The 21,722-nt window shown below is 40.9% G+C and overlaps 1 protein-coding gene across 1 annotated transcript; it reads left to right on the plus strand.

The window, feature by feature from the left end:
- Positions 1-744: 744 nt before the first annotated feature.
- LOC134306743 (E3 ubiquitin/ISG15 ligase TRIM25-like) lies at positions 745-16,198 on the plus strand. Its single transcript, XM_062990389.1, has 7 exons — positions 745-1,323; positions 1,441-1,536; positions 10,071-10,304; positions 10,892-11,045; positions 11,337-11,396; positions 15,783-15,787; positions 16,040-16,198. The coding sequence occupies exons 1-7, from the start codon at positions 745-747 to the stop codon at positions 16,196-16,198; spliced, it is 1,287 nt and encodes a 428-aa protein (XP_062846459.1).
- The last annotated feature ends 5,524 nt before the right edge of the window (positions 16,199-21,722 follow it).

Consider the following 21,722-nt stretch of genomic DNA (forward strand, 5'->3'; position numbering starts at 1 on the left):
GTGCAACAGCTCTCCGAGGTGTAAGCACTCTTTTTAAACTGAAGAATAATTAGCAAATCTAATCTGCTGCAGATGTTTTGTTTTTAAACTGCAAATTACAGAGTGATTCCATAATTTTTTCCTCAGATTTGAGTGATTCCATATTTTTTTCCTCTACTTGATCTAAAAAAAGCAATTGTGACTGACCACAACTATTATATTTGTTTCTTTTTTTTATTGTTTCTTAATGCCAGAAGGTTGACATTTTGAAAAATGATAGTTTTGTGGCATGTCTGTGATTAATTTTTTTTCTACAAAATTAAACAATTGACAGAACATCTTCCAAGAGTGGTGATTCCATAATTTTTGCCAGGGGTTGTAGTAGTTACTAGTCATTTGTACTAGTTACTACAACCACATTATAAAAGTCCTACAGCATGGGTACAGTAACGAATCATAAAATGTACTACAGTAAAGGTACAGTAATATTAAATTATAAAAGATTAACAGAAATTAAGAAACGCAAGTTTTGATAAGATGAAGGTTGTAGTAGTTAACTAGTGACTTATACTGCTTACTACAACAACACTGCAAATGTGCAAAAAGTCCCACAGCATGAGTACAGTAGATAATCAAAAAAAAATTTAAATTTACAAAAATCAAAAAACGTAAACATGAACATAACGCTCACGAACTAACCAGGAAGTCTGAGCTGCTGTAAGTAACTTGCTGTGTTTACTGGTGTTTCTGTTTCCATGTAGAAAGATGGCTGAGTCAAAAATTTCAGTAACTCAGGACGAGTTCAGCTGTTCAATCTGTCTGGAAACACTGAAGGATCCAGTGACTACATCATGTGGACACAGTTTCTGTATGATGTGTATTAATAACTGCTGGGATCAGGCGGATGATAAGGGAACATACAGCTGTCCACAGTGTAGAAAAACCTTCACTCCAAGACCTGAAGTGAGTAAAAACATTATTCTGGCAAACGTTGTGGAGAATCTGAAAAAGAGAGAATCCCAAGTTCCACCTCCTGCTGGACCTAAAGATGTGGCGTGTGATTACTGCACTGGGAAAAAATACAAAGCTGTTAAATCCTGTCTGGTGTGTTTGGCCTCTTTCTGTGAAACTCACCTTCAGCCTCATTATCAAATTCCTTCTTATAAGAAGCACAAGCTGGTTGAAGCCTCCAGACGACTGCAGGATCAGATCTGCTCTCAGCATGATAAACTGCTGGAGGTTTACTGTCGTACTGATCAGCAGTGTATCTGCGTGTTGTGTATGCTAGACAATCATAAAGGACATGATACAATATCAGCTGCAGCAGAAAGAACTGAGAAACAGGTAAACATATTATACAGCTCTCTTTAACAAGTAACAACTCATTAGCATTTACACTGACGTTGTTTTTGTGGTGCTCGTACACAATACGAGTAAATTCTGAATTGTTATTCTATGTAGAAGCAGCTGCTGGAGATCCAGAGAAAATTCCAGGAGAAAATCCAGAACAGAGAGAAGGAACTTTGTGAGCTGATAAACGCTGTCGAGTCTCACAAGGTAAATTTTATAAACAAAACTCTTAGGATCAGTCCGACTCTCCATTAAACCAATATCCATTAAAAACTTTTATTTATTGGGTAACTTGCAAGTGATGGAGCATTTTTGATCATGAATTTAAAAATTCTGCATGGTAAATTTGTGATTGATGTTGTACAACAGTGTATATATACATATATATATATACAGTGTATCACAAAAGTGAGTACACCCCTCACATTTCTGCAGATATTTAAGTATATCTTTTCATGGGACAACACTGACAAAATGACACTTTGACAACACCTCCCCAACACCTGCTGCACTCATGCAGCCCCAGACCATGGCATTCCCACCACCATGCTTGACTGTAGGCATGACACACTTATCTTTGTACTCCTCACCTGATTGCCGCCACACATGCTTGAGACCATCTGAACCAAACAAATTAATCTTGGTCTCATCAGACCATAGGACATGGTTCCAGTAATCCATGTCCTTTGTTGACATGTCTTCAGCAAACTGTTTGCGGGCTTTCTTGTGTAGAGACTTCAGAAGAGGCTTCCTTCTGGGGTAACAGCCCCCACAAAATTATTGTGGTCTAAAACCAGGTGTTTCAGTTATTTTGTCCAACCCCTGTAAATCGCAGGATTGCCAAGGCTGCAGCAGTTATGGCCAGTCTAAATCACAGAGTGTGGCAAAACTCCAACCTTTCTGTAAAAACCAAGCTGCGTGTCTACCAAGCCTGCGTGTTAAGCACACTCCTCTATGGTAATGAGACTTGGACAACCTACGCTAGGCATGAGAGGAAGCTAAACAGCTTTCACCTGAGGTGCCTGCGACGCATCCTGCGTGTACAGTGGCAGGACAAAGTACCCGATACAGAAGTTCTGGAACGCGCCAACACGAGAAGCATGTTTGCCAGCCTCTGTGAGAAGCGTCTCCGTTGGCTTGGCCACGTTAGAAGAATGGATCCAGGTCATACAGATCTTCTGTATGGTGAGCTGGCTGATGGTCCACGGCTGACTGGACGCCCCCGACTGCGATTCAAAGATGTCTGCAAGAGGGACATGAAATTATGCGGCATCAACCCTAGTTCGTGTGAATCCAGCGCTGAAGACCGTACAGCCTGGCGACTTGCTGCTAGACGGGGTACTCTGAAAGCAGAGGAGGACAGGTTCAAGCATCTTGCTGACAAGAAAGCCAGGAGGAAGGCGCAGCAATCTCAACCACAACGTGCGACTCAATGCTACATCATCATCTCTCGAAGACCGAAGGATGCCATATATATATATACAGTGTATCACAAAAGTGAGTACACCCCTCACATTTCTGCAGATATTTAAGTATATCTTTTCATGGGACAACACTGACAAAATGACACTTTGACACAATGAAAAGTAGTCTGTGTGCAGCTTATATAACAGTGTATATTTATTCTTCCCTTAAAATAACTCAATATACAGCCATTAATGTCTAAACCACCGGCAACAAAAGTGAGTACACCCCTAAGAGACTACACCTCTAAATGTCCAAATTGAGCACTGCTTGTCATTTTCCCTCCAAAATGTCATGTGACTCGTTAGTGTTACTAGGTCTCAGGTGTGCATAGGGAGCAGGTGTGTTCAATTTAGTAGTACAGCTCTCACACTCTCTCATACTGGTCACTGAAAGTTCCAACATGGCACCTCATGGCAAAGAACTCTCTGAGGATCCTAAAAGACGAACTGTTGCGCTACATGAAGATGGCCAAGGCTACAAGAAGATTGCCAACACCCTGAAACTGAGCTGCAGCACAGTGGCCAAGATCATCCAGCGTTTTTAAAGAGCAGGGTCCACTCAGAACAGACCTCGCGTTGGTCGTCCAAAGAAGCTGAGTGCACGTGCTCAGCGTCACATCCAACTGCTGTCTTTAAAAGATAGGTGCAGGAGTGCTGTCAGCATTGCTGCAGAGATTGAAAAGGTGGGGGGTCAGCCTGTCAGTGCTCAGACCATACGCCGCACACTACATCAAATTGGTCTGCATGGCTGTCACCCCAGAAGGAAGCCTCTTCTGAAATCTCTACACAAGAAAGCCCGCAAACAGTTTGCTGAAGACATGTCAACAAAGGACATGGATTACTGGAACCATGTCCTATGGTCTGATGAGACCAATATTAATTTGTTTGGTTCAGATGGTCTCAAGCATGTGTGGCGGCAATCAGGTGAGGAGTACAAAGATAAGTGTGTCATGCCTACAGTCAAGCATGGTGGTGGGAATGCCTGGGGCAATGGTCTGGGGCTGCATGAGTGCAGCAGGTGTTGGGGAGTTACATTTCATTGAGGGACACATGAACTCCAATATGTACTGTGAAATACTGAAGCAGAGCATGATCCCCTCCCTCCGGAAACTGGGTCGCAGGGCAGTGTTCCAGCATGATAATGACCCCAAACACACCTCTAAGACGACCACTGCTTTATTGAAGAGGCTGAGGGTAAAGGTGATGGACTGGCCAAGCATGTCTCCAGACCTAAACCCAATAGAACATCTTTGGGGCATCCTCAAGCGGAAGGTGGAGGAGCGCAAAGTCTCGAATATCCGCCAGCTCCGTGATGTCGTCATGGAGGAGTGGAAAAGCATTCCAGTGGCAACCTGTGAAGCTCTGGTAAACTCCATGCCCAGGAGAGTTAAGGCAGTTCTGGGAAATAATGATGGCCACACAAAATATTGACACTTCAGGAACTTTCACTAAGGGGTGTACTCACTTTTGTTGCCGGTGGTTTAGACATTAATGGCTGTAAATTGAGTTATTTTGAGGGAAGAATAAATTTACACTGTTATATAAGCTGCACACAGACTACTTTTCATTGTGTCAAAGTGTCATTTTGTCAGTGTTGTCCCATGAAAAGATATACTTAAATATCTGCAGAAATGTGAGGGGTGTACTCACTTTTGTGATACACTGTATATACGTATATATATATATATATATATATATATATATATATATATTATTATTTTATTTTTTTTTCACATTTTTTCCACATTTATTATTATTATTTATACGTTTTCCACATTTTGTTACATTACAGACATATTTGAAATCCGATTTGAGTATAGTTTTCTTTTCAAATATCTACATGAAATAGCCCATAATGACAAAGTGAAAACATGATTTCAGACATTTTTGTAAATTTATTACAAATGTAAATATTTAAACATAATAGGTACATAAGGATTTACACCCATGGCTTAATATTTTGTTGAAGCACCTTTGGCAGCAATCACAGCCTCAAGTCTTCTTGAGTATGTCTATACAAGCTTGGCACACCTGTTTTTGGGCATTTTCTCCCATTCTTCTCTGCAGATCCTCTCAAGCTCAGTCAGGTTGGATGGGCAGTGTCCGTAGACAGCCATTTTTAGGTCTTTCCAGAGATGTTCAATTGGATTCAAGTTCGGGCTCTGGCTGGGCTACTCAAGGACATTCACAGACTGCTCCTGAAGCCAATCCTTTGTTATCTTGGCTGTGCTTTGGGTCATTGTCGTGTTGAAAGATGAATCGTCGCCCTAGTCTGAGTTCCAGTGCACTCTGGAGCAGGTTTTCTTGAAGAATCTCTCTATATTTGGCTGCTTTCATCTTACCCTCTATGCGGACTAGTTGCCCAGTTCCTGCCGCAGAAAAACATCCCCACAGCATGATGCTGCCACCACCATGCTTGACAGTAGGGATGGTGTTAGCCAGGCGATGAGCAGTGCCTGTTTTTCTCCAGACATGACGCTTGTAGTTCAGGCCAAAAAGGTGCTTTTTGGCAAACTCCAAGTGTGCTGCCATGTGCCTTTTAGTGAGCAATGGTTGACCTACTGGATGGTTGTCCTATCTCCACAAGGGAACACTGGAGCTTTGCCTTAGTGACCATTGGGTTCTTGGTCACCTCTCTGACCAAGGCCCTTCTTCCCCGATTACTCAGTTTGGTCGGGCGGCCAGATTTAGGGAGGGTTCTGGTGGTTCCAAACTTCTTCCATTTCCGAATAATGGAGACCACAGTGCTTTTCGGGACCTTCAATGCTGCCGAATTTTTTTTGTATCCTTCCCCAGATTTGTGCCTTGACACAATCCGGTCTCGGAGGTCTAAAGACAATTCCTTTGACTTCATTGCTTGATTTTTGCTCTGATATGCACTGTCAACTGTGAGACCTTTTATAGACAAGTGTGTGCCATTCCAAATTATGTTCAATCAACTGAATTTACCACAGGTGGTCTCCAATCAAGTTGTAGAAGCATCTCAAGGATGATCAGTGTAAACTGGATGCACCTGAGCTCAATTTTGAGCGTCATAGCAAAGGGTGTGAATACTATGTACCTATTATTTTTAAATCAAAATTCAAGATTCAAAATTTCTTTATTGTCAATTCACTACGTACAGTAGAAATTGAGATATTGTTTCTCTCTCACCTTAATACAAAGAAAAAAAGAGGAAAAAGTGTGCAAGTGCAATTCCTTTTGCAGTACAAAAAATACATATATTCTTCTTGGAAGAGCAGCATATAAGGTGTTCCTTGTACCTTGTCTGATAACAGCATGTGCAATAATGGTGCACAGTGCAATTTAATACAGTTTGCAACAAATACACATAATACTAGATTTGAAAGTAAAACTGAACCTTATTGGAACAGCCTAGGTGTAGTTTTATATTTGTGAGTAGGGGGTGTGTTTGATCAGGAAGAGTGTTATGGACCAGGGGCCAGGGGCAAGGGGGTAATGTAGTGGACAGAATTCAGCATCCTGATGGCCTGATAGATGAAACTGTTTAGCAGCCTTGTGGAGCGGGCCTGGTGGCTCCGGTACCTTTTCCCTGAGGGCAGGAGGCTGAAGAATGATTGTAGAGGGTGGGAAGTGTCACTGGCAATACGGATCGCTCTGCAGGTAAGGCGGGAGTTGTAGATATCTATGAGGGAGGGCAGAGTGGTACCGATAATCTTACTGGCTGTGTTCACTATGCGTTGCAGTAACTTTTGGCAGGAGGCAGTACAGCCTCCAAACCACACAGTGATACAGTTTGAAAGGACACTCTCAATAGTTCCCCGATAGAATGAGTACATGATGGGGGGTGAGGCTTGTGCACTCCTCAACTTGCGAATAAATTAGAGGCGGGTTTGAGCCTTCTTAGCCAGTTATGTTACGTTGTCCGACCAGGAAAGGTCCTCTGAGATGTTCACTCCCAGGAACTTGGTGCTGCACACCCTCTCGACCACAGCACCGTCAATGATCGGGGGGGAGGGGGGGGGGTGAGTGACTTCTTCTGAAGTTGACCACTATGTCCTTGGTGTTCCCCACATTTAGAAAGAGATTATTTTTACACAACTGGACCAGTTGCCACACCTCCTGCCTATAGTGGGTCTCGTCGTTCTTAGTGACGAGACCCACAATGGTCGTATCATCTGCAAATTTGATTATATGGTTGGTACTGTAGGTTGGTACACAGTTGTGAGTCAGCAGAGTGAAGAGCAGTGGGCTGAGCAGTGAGCACGCATCCTTGCGGTGCTCCCATGCTCAGCACGATGGTTCTGGAGAAGTTTCTGCTGACCCGCACATTTTGTGGCCTCCCAGAAAGAAAGTCCCACACCCAGCTGCATAGCGAGGTTTTAAATCCCAATTGATCGAGTTTATATATTAACTGTTGTGGAATGATTGTATTAAATGCCGAACTAAAGTCCAAGAACAACAATCTCACGTAGAACTCCTTTGAGTCCAGATGAGTGAGCGCTGGATGGAGAACAGAGGTAATAGCGTCCTCTATAGACCTGTTTGACCTGTAAGCAAACTGAAACGGGTCATGGGAAGAAGGGAGGATGGATTTAATGTCTTTCAAAATCAGCCGTTCAAAACATTTAATGATAATAGAGGTCAGTGCTGTGGGCCGATAGTCATTTAGAGTAGATGAAAGAGGCTTCTTTGGGACTGGAATTATAGCTTTGAAGCATGTGGGGACAACAGCTTGGCTTAGAGAGATATTAGCAAGCTTGTCTTTGAGCTCCTCTGCACAGTCCTTCAAAGCACGACCAGGAATATTGTCCGGTCCAGCTGCCTTGCAAGGGTTGATCCCAGAAAGGGTCCTCATCACGCTGGCTGGAGCCAGACATATGACCTGCTCTTCTGGGGAAGGAGTAGTCTTTTGTGCCGATATGCTGTTATGTGATTCAAAGCGTCCAAAGAAGTCGTTTAGGCAGTTGAGTAATGTGATGTCACTCTCACAAGTTGGTAGTGGGGATTTGTAGTTTGTGAGGGTTTGAATGCCACGCCAGAGAGACTGTGTATCTCTGGTGTTGCTAAAGTGACCAGATATTTTCTTACTATACTGTCGTTTTGTCTTCCTGATGCCTCGTGACAGCTCTGGCTGTTGCTAGTCCTGCAGTATCACCCGACCTATAGGCTGTGTCCCGAGCCCTCAGGAGCCTATATACCTCTCCTGTAAGCCAAGGCTTCTAGTTTGCATGAACAGTGATGGTTTTAAAGTGGGTTACGTCATCCGTGCATTTAGCAATATGTGCTGTGACTACCTCAGTATATTCCTACATGGTCATTGTAAGTGGCTGCTTGTTTAAAGACGTCCCAGTCAGTGGTTCTAAAACAGTCCTTTAGAGCATTAGAGGCCCCCTCTGGCCACACGCGTACCTGCTTTCGTGTTGGTTTGATGGCTCGCACTCTGGGTCTGTATGCTGGTCTCAGCATGATGGTGATGTGATCAGAGAGACCCAGGTGAGGGAGGGGAGAGGCCTTGTATGCTCTCTTGTGGAATGTATAGACCAGGTCCAGTATGTTGTCCCCTCTTGTTGGAAAATCCACATGTTGGTGTAGTTTAGGCAAAAGAGTTTTTAAGTTCACATGATTGAAATCGCCTGCTGTAATAATAAAACCGTCCGGGTGCGCTGTCTGTTGGTCACTGATGGCTTGGTAAAGTTCATTTAGTGCCTCGCTTCTGATGTCTGTTTTTACCGTGGGGGGGTATATAAACAGCAAGGAGCAGAATCTATGAAAACTCCATCGGAAGGTAGAAGGGTCGGCACTTTATAATGATAATCTCCGCCAGTGGAGAACAGTATTTATGCAAAACAGTAGCATTTCGGCACCAAGCATTGCTAATATAGACACACACTCCTCCGCCACGGGTCTTACCTCCTTCAGTAGAGGCTTGGTCAGCGTGGTAGCATGTTAGCCCAGTTAGCTGAATAGCGGAGTCCGGTGTTATGGAGAATTGGTAAAACTCTTTAAGTGTATTGATCAGTACACTAATGATCAATACACTTAAAGAGTGCGAATTATACTGTAATTGTACAAAAATAATACAAAAGATCAACTTTAATTGGATTAAGTGTACTAAACTGTACTAAATTGGAACTATTTTAAGTAGTTAATTTACCTTAAGTATACTACTGCATGTGTATTGAACTCCATGTTTCACATACACTTAAAGTGAAATTAAAGCACACTTCACAACTGCACAATCAGTAGTCGAAGTGCACTTGGAGTACATTAAAATATCCACTTTCTGTCTTTCTAGACCTGATTCTAGCAATATATTTATCAATATATTTATTTATGAGCACTGTAATGACATATGTAACAATACCAACCTTTTATAGATATACTTACAATAATACTTTTAATAAATACATTACCATGAAGTATACTTGTAGTTAAAATTAACTTTCATTAAATTTAATATACATCTCATGTACTTGTTTTCATAATAGATGTTTGGTATATTTTTGCAAAGAATGTTAAACGATTCGTATTTTTTAACATGAAGTTACTTATTGGTAAAACGTTAATAGTATTTTTGTTATTTTAAAAATATTTAATTAATCTTTAATTTTAATATGGAAAATAAATTAATCATATTAAAGAACATATTCAGGTACTTTTTAATACTATGTTATGTGTTTTTACTTTGCATGTAATTAATGGATTTCACATGATGCTGTGATTATACTTGCAAAGAATTCACTACATAAATATTTATTCAGTGTACTTGAATGAACGAGTTAAAATTTACGTTCCAAGTGTATTTTAAATTGACTAGAACAATAAAGCATTACCAACAAACATATTTACATATCTAGTCATAAGGAATCCATAAAGTAGGTATTACTACACCTGTGTTTACAGTGCGCCGGTGGCGCAGCGGTAAAACACACTAACGTATAAGAAATGACATGTGAAAGTCAGGGGTTCGAACCTCGCGTCTGCTAAAAGTCTGAACACCACCTCGAAATATAACAAAATAATGACCCCTACTGGTTGCTGGTTACAATTCAGAGATCAGTGCTTGGCTGTGAAGCTTTTCTCTGAACTACAAAGAAGTGTAAGAATGTTTTTGCTCTAAAATAAATATATTTAAAGTCTATTTTCAATGTACTCTAAGTGCACTTGAAATACTGATTAAATGTGCTTCAACTTCATTCATCATCAAGAGTATGTGAAACGGAATTAAATACACATGCAGCTACATATAAATGTGAAGGATGGACAAATATCAAAGTAAGAATTGTTCCCTCTTTCTGAATCTTCTAACAGTGTTCTGCACAGACAGCAATGAAGAACATTGAGAGGATCTGTACTGAACTAATCAACTCAATTAAGAGAAGATGCTCTAAGCTAAAAGGTCTGATCAGAGATCGAGAGACAGCAGAAGTAAGTCGTGCTGAAAAAGTCCTGAAGCAGGTGGAGCAGGAGATTGTAGAGCTGAAGAGGAAAGATGCTGAACTGGAACAGCTTTCACACACAGAGGATCCCGTCCATTTCCTCCAGGTAACAGAACTACAAATAATTATATTATTGCTGCACCAGTCCAAGTAATAAATTACAGCAGTACTTAGTAACTTGACATCCCCTCAACTCAAAATATTTGAAACTTGATGCCTTTCGTTGAAAAATTTGTTCCCTTGAACTCGATTATTGTTAGAATTCATTCAAGCATGTTGGGGAGAGCCGGAAATGCAAGAGAACCACGTCACAAGCAAAGCTTGACACCTTTGTTCCCTTAAACCTGACGTTTCTTTTAAACTTGATTTTTGTTAGCATTCATTCAACCACGTCACAAGCAAAGCATCCTCTCCTGTCTTCTCAGAGGTCTCCTTTTTATAGGCGTCTCCCCCCTGGTGGTAGCTTGGCACATCTTCGTACATCTTCCACAAATCTGTAACATAGGGAAAACCCCCCTACACAAAACACATAATGACCCATAAAGTCGTAACACTCGGGGTTCTGTGAAATTGTGAGAATCAGAATCAGCTTTTCTGAGAGATCATGAAATACTGTTAATGTTATTTGGAGAAACATCACTCTGTGCTTCATATCTTGTTGTTTCTCTGTGAACATTATTTGTCTGGATGTAGAATTTTCAGTCTCTCTCGGCTCCTGCTGGATTTGCAGAATCAGCCGCCATTACAATCAGTCCTTCATTTGATGATGTTACAAAGTCTGTATCTCAGCTGAGAGAGAAAGTAGAAGAATTCTGGAAAGATCAGTGTGAAAAGATACCAGATGAAGGTCAGTTTATGCCCTCAGTGTTCCATTGTCTCCAAAATGCTTCGGTACTCAAACATCAAACAAAACAATCAAATCCATCAACATGAACATTTTACATTTAACAACATCATTCATTTACTCATTAACCCAGTACTGGTCATGGTCACAGTGAGTCAGTTACTCAGACTTAAGGTCTCTTTAGACAAACACTGGGAGAACATATCAAATTTCTTACTGGCTGTACCTGCGACAATTTATGGTGTAAATATGTATTTACTGTGATTAGCGATTGTACTGTTATTCTTTCTGCAGTGAAGAAAGTTCTAATTACTTCACCTCCTGAACTTAAAATCAGAGAAGATTTTCTACAATGTAAGTTTCTCACAAACACACAAACATACACAGTGCAGTGAAAAAGTATTTGCACCCCAGTTATCTGTATTTTTACATATTTGTCACACTTTAGAGGGCATGAAGTTAAAACAAGTAAAACAATCTTTTAAACTGATGTCTGTATATTTTAATCCATGAGATTTTAGTCTCAATCATTCAGTCACAGAAACCACTGAAACACACACACACGCTAACATTTACCAACACACATTTACACACAGACACAGTTACAGAGACACACCCACTCACACACATGCTTACACACATTCACACTTACATATAATCAGACACACACACACACTCATATGTGAGCACACAAGCACACTGAAATACACACACACAAACACTTAAACACAATTCAAAGAGCTTTATTAGCATGACTGTGTGTGTGTTGTTGGAGTTTGTGTTGCTGGTGTGTGTCTGTGTACTGTTTGTGAATGTGTAGTGTTTGTGGGGGGGTTTCTATGTCTGTAGTGTTTGTGTAGTGTTGGTATACTGTTTATGTATGTTTGTGTGGTGTTCTTGTGTTTGTGTAGTGTTTGTGTGTTTGAGTAGCATTTGTGTGTATGTGTAGGGTTTGTATGTATTTGTGTAGAATTTGTGTGTATGTGTAGTGTCTGTGTGTATTTGTGCAGTGTTTGTTTAATGTATGTGTGTGTGTTTGTGTAGTGTTTGTGTAGTGTTTGTGTGTTTGAGTAGTATTTGTGTGTATGTGTAGTAGGGCTGGGCGATATGGATCAAAAATAATATCTCGATATTTTTTGCTGAACGGCGATATACGATATACAGTATATCTCGATATTATTTTATCCCATAAGGTAATAACAAAAAGACACTTCTGAGACAACATAAATGTAGAAAATACAACTTAAAATCTAACAAAACTCCCACTCACAAAATAAACTGTAGATGGTGCCAAATAAAAGAAATAAGCAAAACAGCTAAACTGCCAAACCAGGCCTAAATTAACACACACAAAAAAGACAAGGGGTGGCACCCGCCTCTTACCTAGTGGGCTACACAGAATAATAATAATACCTACGTGTATGAATGTATTTACTGTGATTAGTGATTGTACTGTTACTCTTTCTGCAAGTGAAGAAAGTCCGGATTACTTCACCTCCTGAACCTAAAATCAGAGAAGATTTTCTACAATGTAAGTTTCTCACAAGCACACAAACATACACAGTGCAGTAAAAAAAAGTTATCTGTATTTTTACATATTTGTCACAATGTCTCAATTGTGTCTCAATCATTCAGTCACAGAAACCACTTAAACACACACACACACACACACTAACACACACACACATTTACACAGTTACAGAGACACACCCACTCACACATGCTTACTCACATTCACACGCATGCGCACACACGCACACACAATTCAAAAAGCTTTATTAGTATGACTGTGTTTGTTGTTGGACTGTGTGTTGCTGGTGTGTGTCTGTGTACTGTTTGTGAATGTGTCGTGTTTGTGCGGTGTCTGTATGTCTGTGTAGCATTTGTGTGTGTTTGTGTAGTGTTTGTCTGATTGTGTAGTGTCTGTGTGCATGTGTATGGTTTGTATGTGTTTATGTAGTGTTTGTGTAATGTATGTGTTTGGGTGTATGTGTGTACATGTAGTGTTTGTATGTGTTTGTTTGTTTGTGTAGTGTTTGTGTGATTGTGTAGTGTATGTGTATGGTTTGTATGTGTTTATGTAGTGTTTTAGTAGTGTCTGTGTGTATGTGTAGGGTTTCTATGTGTTTATGTAGTGTTTGTGTAATGTATGTGTGTGTAATATGTGTGTGTGTGTGTGTAGTGGCTGTGTGTACGTATAGTGTTTGTATGTGTTTGTATAATGTTTGTGTAGTGTCTGTGGGTTTGTGTAGTGTCTGTGTGTATGTGTAGTGTTTGTATAGTGTTTGTGTAGTGTATATGTAGTGTCTGGGTGTTTGTGTAGTGTTAGCATTTGTGTGTGCTTGAGTAGTATTTGTGTTTGTAGTGTATGTATGTGTTTATGTAGTGTTTGTGGAATGTATGTGTGTGTTTGTGTGATTGTGTAGTGTCTGTGTGTATGTGTAGGGTTTGCATGTGTTTATGTAGTGTTTGTGGAATGTATGTGTGTTTGTATGATTGTGTAGTGTTTGTGTATGTGTGCGTTTGTGTAGTGTTTGTGAGTGATTGTGTAGTGTCTGTGTGTATGTGTGTGTTTGTGTAGCATTAATGTATGTTTGAGTTAGGGCTGGACGATATGTCTAAAATTTATATCACGATTTACAGTAACTCCTAATTTCGGTCGATACGATATAATTCCGATATCGATATGAATAACACAAATGTCAGAAAAACTGCCATTTGCAAACCTCTTTTCTGGTTTCTGGCAAGAAATACAAGCTGATTACACCACTGAATTAGTCCTTCCTCTCTTATCAGCTATTTCATCTGCTTCTTTTTCAACTGTGGACAGTGGTGGAGCCAGACAATTTTCATAGTGGTGGCCAGACTGAGACCATTGCTCACACAGGGGTGGCAAAGAAACTGTCTGATACCTTTTTTTTGTATGTGGCTAGTAGCTGTTGATCTAGTAGTGTTTTGGTCACTTACTCGTTTACCTATACAGGCAGTGAGTACCATGTAGAATTACATCAAGCCTAGCATAATAAGCTTTTTATTTTTTCTCATTTTCCCTGTGAAAAACTAAAATATAGCCTAGAACCTTAACAGAATTTCAAAGATATTCCTTTGCAATACTTGATCATTTGATTGCAAACTTGTGTGTACTGATGAGACTCATTTGAACCCCAGAACATGCCAGTGTGAATGCATGGAAAACAAATTTAAATTTTCTTTCAAGAATATGATACATTCTGACCAACACTATTAAGCCAAATCAGCATTGAAAATTGACTTTACTTTTAATAGCCTTCTACAATGCTGGGGCTTCTTAAAACTGAATATTCTCTTTTCAATAGAAGTGTTATTTAAATGCTATTAAATTGTTTTTGAAATTGTTTCCAATTAGGAGGAAAACAGCCCAATCTGGCAACAGTGGAATGCGAATTTCCCGTTGGTGCCTTTATTCGTAGCGCGCCACAAGTAATAAGAAGTAGTAGTAATAACTGGTATTAGTACTCAGTACTAGTACTTCTTCTGTAATTGTGTTGGTGGTTGACATTTATGTTGAGTGTGTAACTGCACTGTTTTGATGGAGAACTACTCGCTTGAGGTGCGCTGTTGAATTGCGTCCCTGTGGGAACACCTGTGAGCAGAAATGCTTCCGCAAAAAAGTAACACCGGCAAAGCGCACTGACGTAATGCATATCGATCGAATTTGTTTAAAAATCATATCACCGTTATTAAAACATTTTCTATCGCGATATATATCGATATCGAATTATTGTCCAGCACTAGTTTGAGTAGTATTTATGTGTATGTGTAGTGTCTGTGTGTATTTGTGTTCGTGTTGTGATTGTGTAGCATGTGTGTGTTTGTGTTGCATTTGTGTGTTTGTGTGTATGTGTAGTGTCTGTGTGTATTTGTAAAGCGTTTGTGTAATGTATGTGTGTGTTTGTGTGATTGTGCAATGTGTGTGTTTGAGTAGTATTTATGTGTATGTGTTGTGTCTTTACATCTCTGTATTTGTGTAGTGTCTGTGTGTATTTGTAAAGTGTTTGTGTAATGTATGTGTGTGTTTGTGTAATTGTGTAGTGTTTGTGTAATGTATGTGTGTGTTTGTATAGTGTTTGTGTGATTGTGTAGTGTTTGTGTAATCTATGTGTGAGTTTGTGTGATTGTGTAGTGTTTGTGTGTATGTGTAGGGTTTGTATGCAATTTTGTAGGGTTTGTTTGATTGTGTAGTGTTTGTGTGTATGTGAAGAGTTTGTGGGATTGTGCAGTGTTTGTCTAATGTGTGTGTTTGAGTAGTATTTGTGTGTATGTGTAGTGTCTATGTATTTGTGTAGTGTTTGTGTGATTGTGTAGTGTGTGTGATTGTCTAATGTTTGTGTAATGTATGTGTGTATGTGTGAGTTTGTGTGATTGGGTAGTGTTTGTGTGTATTTGTGCATGGTTTGTGTAATTGTTTGTGTGGATGTGAAGGGTTTGTAGGTGATTGTGTAGTGTTTGTGTGATTGTGTAGAGTTTGTGTAATGTATGTGTGAGTTTGTGTGATTGTGTCATTGTGTAGTGTTTGTGTGATTGTGTAGAGTTTGTGTATATGTGTAGGGTTTGTGCAGTGTTTGTGTAATGTATGTATGTGTGAGTTTGTGTGATTGTGTAGTGTGTGTATGTGTAGAGTTTGTATGCGTTTTTGTAGTATTTGTGTAATGTGTGTGTATGTGTAATGTGTGTGTTTGTGTAGTGTCTGTGTACGTGTAGGCTTTGTATGTGTTTGTGTGTGTTTGAATTGTGTTGCTGGTGTATGGCAAGCTGTTTTAGCTTTTAATCCTCCTTTTCTTGATATCAAGAATTTCATTTTTTAAGTTAAGAATTGAATTCTTACTAGTAAAAACTTAATTCTTGATATCAATAATTTAATTTTTGATATCAGAAAATAAAATTTTACTAGTAAGAATTAAATTTTTACTAGTTAAAATTGTATTCAAATGAGTCTGTTTAAATATATCCAATAGTAGCTCATTGTCACTGCATGTGGGAGTGTCTCCAAATATGCAAACACCAAGGAGGCATATAACACTTCACTGAAAAAGAAGATCAGGGAAGGCAAAGACGGCTACAGGAAGAGGATGGAGGACCAGCTGCAGCAGAATAATGAGAATAAGAATGGAGTCTAGAGGGGCCTAAGAACAATTTCGGGACTTAAGGAATCCAACAGACAGTCTGTAGGAGACTTACAGTGGGCAAACGACATAACACATTCTTTAACAGATTTGATCAGGCACTTGCTCCCCCCACAAACACCATGGATCAATTTATGCAGCTGCCCCCAACGTCTACTGTTTCTGTAATGCCTACCCTTGGGCTATTAACACCCAACTCCCAACTCCTTTGTTCATCTCCACTGCAACCTTCACCCACCACAGTTCGATGCTTCACACCTCCACCTTCAGCACCCAGCACCCAAGCCTGCTCTTCTCTATCGTTCACCAGTGATCAAGTGAGGAGGCAACTGAGGAAGATGAGGGTGAGGAAGTCTGCTGGCCCTGATGGCATCCACCCCGGGCTTCTGAGACACTGTGCAGACCAGCTGTGTGGGATAGTCCAGGTCATCTTTAACCCCTTAGCGATCCAGCCTATTTTTGTGCATTTTTCGCCTGAAAGACATACCTAGTTTCTAAGGCTTCTCATTCAGAAAGTTTATAAGATAACACAAAAATTATACTTCAGTGTTATAGAAAACCCTTTAAAGTATCAGAAAAACACAGCCAAATGCCATGATGATATTTTACCATGCTCAAATGATGTGTCAGAATCTCGATGAAATCTTTTATTGAATGAGGACCAGTAACCTCAGAATTAGCAAATAAAATATAATTATTTATTTAGAAAAGAAGAAAGGAAGTCTCTGATCTCTGAAGTGATCGATCACTGCAAGTTTCTCTCTGTCTCTCTCTGTTTATCTCTCTCTGAATTGTTAGAATCTGACCCTTTTAAGCTATACCCACCAGGGTGTGTGGTCGAAGTCTTAGTTGTTACCTTATATGGCGATTTCTAGAACATTATGTCTTATTGGGCAGATTCCAAAGTTAACTCAAGTTGTTAGTCTGAATTAGCATACACTTCTCGTTTATGTATTTTTGATTGTTTTGTGTAAGTTCTATCTTCCGCTTTTATCTCTCTACTTTCCGGTGTACGTGCAGATCGACATGTTCATTCTAAGGCCTATTGATTATTATGAATACAAAGTACTTTTTGTTCCAAAATCCCTACAAACTCCCCCCTTGGGAACTTAAAAGTTCCCAAAACAGGAACAGCAGAGAGAAACTTCATCAGAACACAATCACTCAGTACATCTCGGAGTTCCTGAAAGTACATGGTCGCAAAGGACTGTAAAGACAAATAAGCAACCTTAATGATATGTGAGTGTGATTATGATAAAAATTAAATAACTAAGTAAATAATGAAAACAGGTGTCATGTAGACAGTGGTTACCTGGTAGAGGTCAGGACAACATTTACAGGTTGGTAGTTATACGGTTAGATTGATAGATATTGAAAACATTGTCCCACACAAGGACAGGTAATGCCAAGGAATGAAACAGTGTCAGGCCCGTACGTCGTCCGCCCACTGCCAAGAAGAAGGTCGGTACAATTTCACAATTCAAAAAGATGTTGGACCACAAGGGACCTAGACCAGCGACCGGGCTTTGCAGCTGCGCCTGCCATAGGTTGTCTCCAGCAGGAGATCTTACCCGTCTTTGGCTAACAGCTCTCTCGCCCTTGTTAAACCGACTCCCCCAGACAATGGTGTGCAGCAGTTTTAAGGACTCACGGCATCACTGCCCACTGCCATCACTGTAGCAGAATCGGAACCTGTAAACCAATTCCCAAATTTGACCCCTTTGCCGGATTAGTACGGTATCCTGAACTCTTCCCATGTAAGTAGTTATATGCTAATGTGTATAGAAATGTTGAATGCATAAAAACAACAATCTCTTAATTCCAGCAAGCAATGGTGTGGGATTATAGGTGTGAGTGAGTGCGTGGTTCTATGTGTACTGTAATTAATTCTTATTTTACTTTTTAATGTATCAAGTGTAATGTGCATGTAATGTGTATATCAGTAGCCTAATCTAGCATAATATCAAAACACAGCAAAAGGTAAATGAGTATGGTTTGTCGCTAACGAAGCCACAAACTAAAGATTCTGAAGACTAAAGATTCGTCGGCAATTAGCAAGTCAGTCTCTGTGCTGACGTCTTGCAGCTCCAGCCGGGTGCCATCTTTCAGTACCATCTGGGTGGCCTTGGCGTCAGCAGAACCTTTTTGGATAACTCCGTCAATCAGCCTTACAGTTAGTGACCTGAAACAAGGAACGCAGCAACATCCGCATACATTTACATTTTCAGCATTTAGCAGACGCTCTTATCCAGAGCGACTTACAGAAGTGCTTCCATAGTGAACATTTCATTTCTCAAGTTTAGGTAAACAACAGTCGAAGAACACAGATCTGCTAAAACTTGTTAGAACCAAAGTGTTTTTTTTGTTGTTGTTTTTTTGGAAATGGAAAAGGATGGAACAAAATGTTAGTAAATAAGTACAAGTCAGCTTAAGTGCTTCATGAAAAGGTGGGTTTTTAATCGTTTTTTAAAGACAGCAAGAGACTCGGACAGACAGAGGAAGTTCATTCCACCACTTGGGCGCTAGAACAGAGAAGAGCCTTGATGCTTGTCTTCATTTAGTCCTGGATGGAAGCTCAAGTCGAGCGAGACTGGTGGCTCGGAGGTTGCGTGGTACAGAGCGGGGTTTGATTAGACCACAAAGGTAGCTTGGGGCTGGTCCATTTTTGGCTTTGTAGGCGAGCGTCAGTGTTTTAAACTGAATGCGTGCAGCTACAGGAAGCCAGTGAAGAGAACGCAGCAGTGGGGTGATGTGGCAGTGTTTGGGCTGGTTAAAAACAAGACGGTCAGCTGCATTTTGAATGAGTTGCAAGCTAATAGTGGACATGGGCGCTCCTGCCAGAAGGGAGTTGCAGTAGTCCAACCGTGAGATTACAAGTGATTGCACCAGAATCTGGGTAGCTTCCCTGGAGAGAAATGGCCGAATCTTCCTGTTGGACATGGGCGCTCCTGCCAGAAGGGAGTTGCAGTAGTCCAACCGTGAGATTACAAGTGATTGCACCAGAATCTGGGTAGCTTCCCTGGAGAGAAATGGCCGAATCTTCCTGATGTTGTACAGGAGGAACCGGCACGATCTTGTCATGTTGGCTATATAAGGAGAGAAGGTCAGCTGGTTATCAAAGACAACACCAAGACTTCTTACCTTATCAAATGGTCTGATCTGGGAGTCATCCAGAGAAATGACTAGTTCCTGGGTTGGAGACTGATCTCCAGGAATAAGCAACATCTCTGTCTTGCTGGGATTAAGTTTTAGATGATGAGCTGACATCCATTGTGAGATATCTCGCAGACATGCTGAGATGCGAGCTGAGACTTGTGTGTCTGCATACAACAAGCAGTGCAGCGGCACAACAGGCAGAGGTTAACAAACTCAAGATTATGGCCTTGTACTGGCCGAACATTTTGGTTAGCCATTTGTTGAATGGATTCTCAATGCCGCTGTTTTCGGCCAATTCATTGCTTAGTGAAGTTAAACCCTCAAGCGCCCTGGATATGGTACCGTCAGGGGCTGTATTGTTGGGAATAAATGTGCAGCATTGTTCACCAAACATTTTGCAAACCCCACCCTTTTCTGCCAATAGGAAATCCAGAGCAATTCGGTTTTGCCAAGCCATCAGGCTGGTTTTGTCAAGTTGTTCATGTATGCCTTTCACAGCGTCTCTGGTGTAATTTACAAAGCGCTGTTGATTATAGTAAATGTAATTTATCCAGTCCACATTTTTGTTATTGGTGGCCCACCAGAAAAGCAGGCTCTCAAATCCTGCTGCAACTTGGTCTCTTGCCTTAAATTAATCTGGTACCCCACGAGGTACCCCAATACTATCGATATGAACGTGAGGGTCGAACGAGCCGGATGGGCCAACAACCGAACGCTTGGTTCGCCCCAAAGTCTGACTGTCATTCAGGTTCCACAACGGGAGAACAAGTTGTATAAGGGCACATTTGCCTTTCCAATTTTTGGGAAGCTTTGATCTTAAGGTTTTCGGGGGGTGCAAAGCCACCACAAATCAGCTCTTGTGACGTCCTGATTACTGAACCAAATGGGATGGAAGCCGTTCGCGTCGTTGTCCACATTTATGGTGTCCCCACACCATGGCAGGTTCCCTATTTCCAGGGTCCCTGTCTGTCGGTAGAAGCAAGTATAATTACCTGCGTAGGGCATGTATGCAGGAGGTACCACTCTGTTTGACACTTTTGGGAATAAGTAATGTACAGAGGTGCACAGTTTTGTTACTGAATAGGGAAACAACACACTTCAGGCCTTCTAGATCATTGTGGTGATCTAAAGGGAACGGGACTGTACCCAGGTGTGGCCTGGCTGAAGAACAGGCATAACAATTTGCTTTGCCTGAAGTACGGGCGGTGTACATTATCCAATTCAACCATTGATTTTCATCCTCAAAACCTGTTTCACTTGCAAATGTGTCTTTTAGGTCAGTTATATTTATGGTCTTTATCAGCGCAGGTGCCTCCGTGGTGGGTCCAGTCACAACACTACTGTTGTCTGGGACGACAGTGGTTAGGTTAGTTTTTGACTTTGGGATCACTGTCAGCTTAAACAACCCCAGATTATCAGAGCCTGATTGGTAACTGCCCAGCAACAGATACCTGCCGTCCCCTTTTTTTGGATCTTTCAAAGTCAGGATTAAAGGATTGCAAGCACCTTTGCTGCAGGGATACTGGGTGTTGCCTTTTATTAAGGACAACCTGGCGCTAAGGTCCTTTCCCGGAGAGCGGTTTCCCTCATGATAATCTACCCACTCCTGATATCCCCAAGGTGAACCTGTGTTGGCTAATATCATGCTCCAGCGGCTGCAATGACATTCAGACCTTCCATCACAGCCGTAGTGTGCTGTGGAGCACGGACTGCCTGCGTTAGGCAATTTTTTCCCTTTCCACGTGTTACAGACGCTTCCTGTGTTACATATGTACTTTTCTGGCCATCCTAACTGCTTTTCAACATATCTAGCACAATCTGAAATTGTACAAACTGTGCCACACAATCCACCCCTTCTGTACACGTTATGGTCGGGATACCCTTATTCACACTTCGAAAAAGTCTATGGATGGTCTGGTTTCTGTGTGTCTCAGCTGTCAGTAAGAAAACAATGGACAGAACAACTGCTATTATTATAGACAGCACACACACCGTTGTTCTCATGGAAGCACAGCCTAGCCTTCTGCAGGCTTGGATAGTGATGTCAGAAGGAGGGTTGAAAGGCATCTTACAACTAGTCTTTTCCAGCTTTTGGCAAAGTGTAGACGGTGACAGTAATTTTCAGTGGTTCCAGATGCTTTATCAGGATTCTTTTCACCTTTTCCCTATTTAATTTGTCCAACCCACAACCTAGTTTGGGAATGGATAGATTCGTCACCTTGTGTAGTTGCAGTTGTTTTAACAGGCTTTCTACAGCCCTTTCAAAGTCTTCGATTCTGGGCAAATGGAATGATCTTTCTTTAGTAACGAGATTAAAAATGGTCACACCCTTACCCTGGTGCACCACACATTCACCTACAGG

This window comes from Trichomycterus rosablanca, unplaced genomic scaffold (genome assembly GCF_030014385.1).
Source record: "Trichomycterus rosablanca isolate fTriRos1 unplaced genomic scaffold, fTriRos1.hap1 scaffold_223, whole genome shotgun sequence".
Classification (NCBI taxonomy): Eukaryota; Metazoa; Chordata; class Actinopteri; order Siluriformes; family Trichomycteridae; genus Trichomycterus; species Trichomycterus rosablanca.

What these genes read in the sequence shown, in the direction of transcription:
- LOC134306743 (XM_062990389.1), top strand. Translation starts at nt 745, where the DNA reads ATGGCTGAGTCAAAAATTTCAGTAACTCAGGACGAGTTCAGCTGTTCA. An exon ending in ATCCCGTCCATTTCCTCCAG is followed by an intron (nt 10,305 to 10,891) that starts GTAACAGAACTA and finishes GTCTGGATGTAG; the next exon opens with AATTTTCAGTCTCTCTCGGC. An exon ending in TGAAAAGATACCAGATGAAG is followed by an intron (nt 11,046 to 11,336) that starts GTCAGTTTATGC and finishes TTCTTTCTGCAG; the next exon opens with TGAAGAAAGTTCTAATTACT.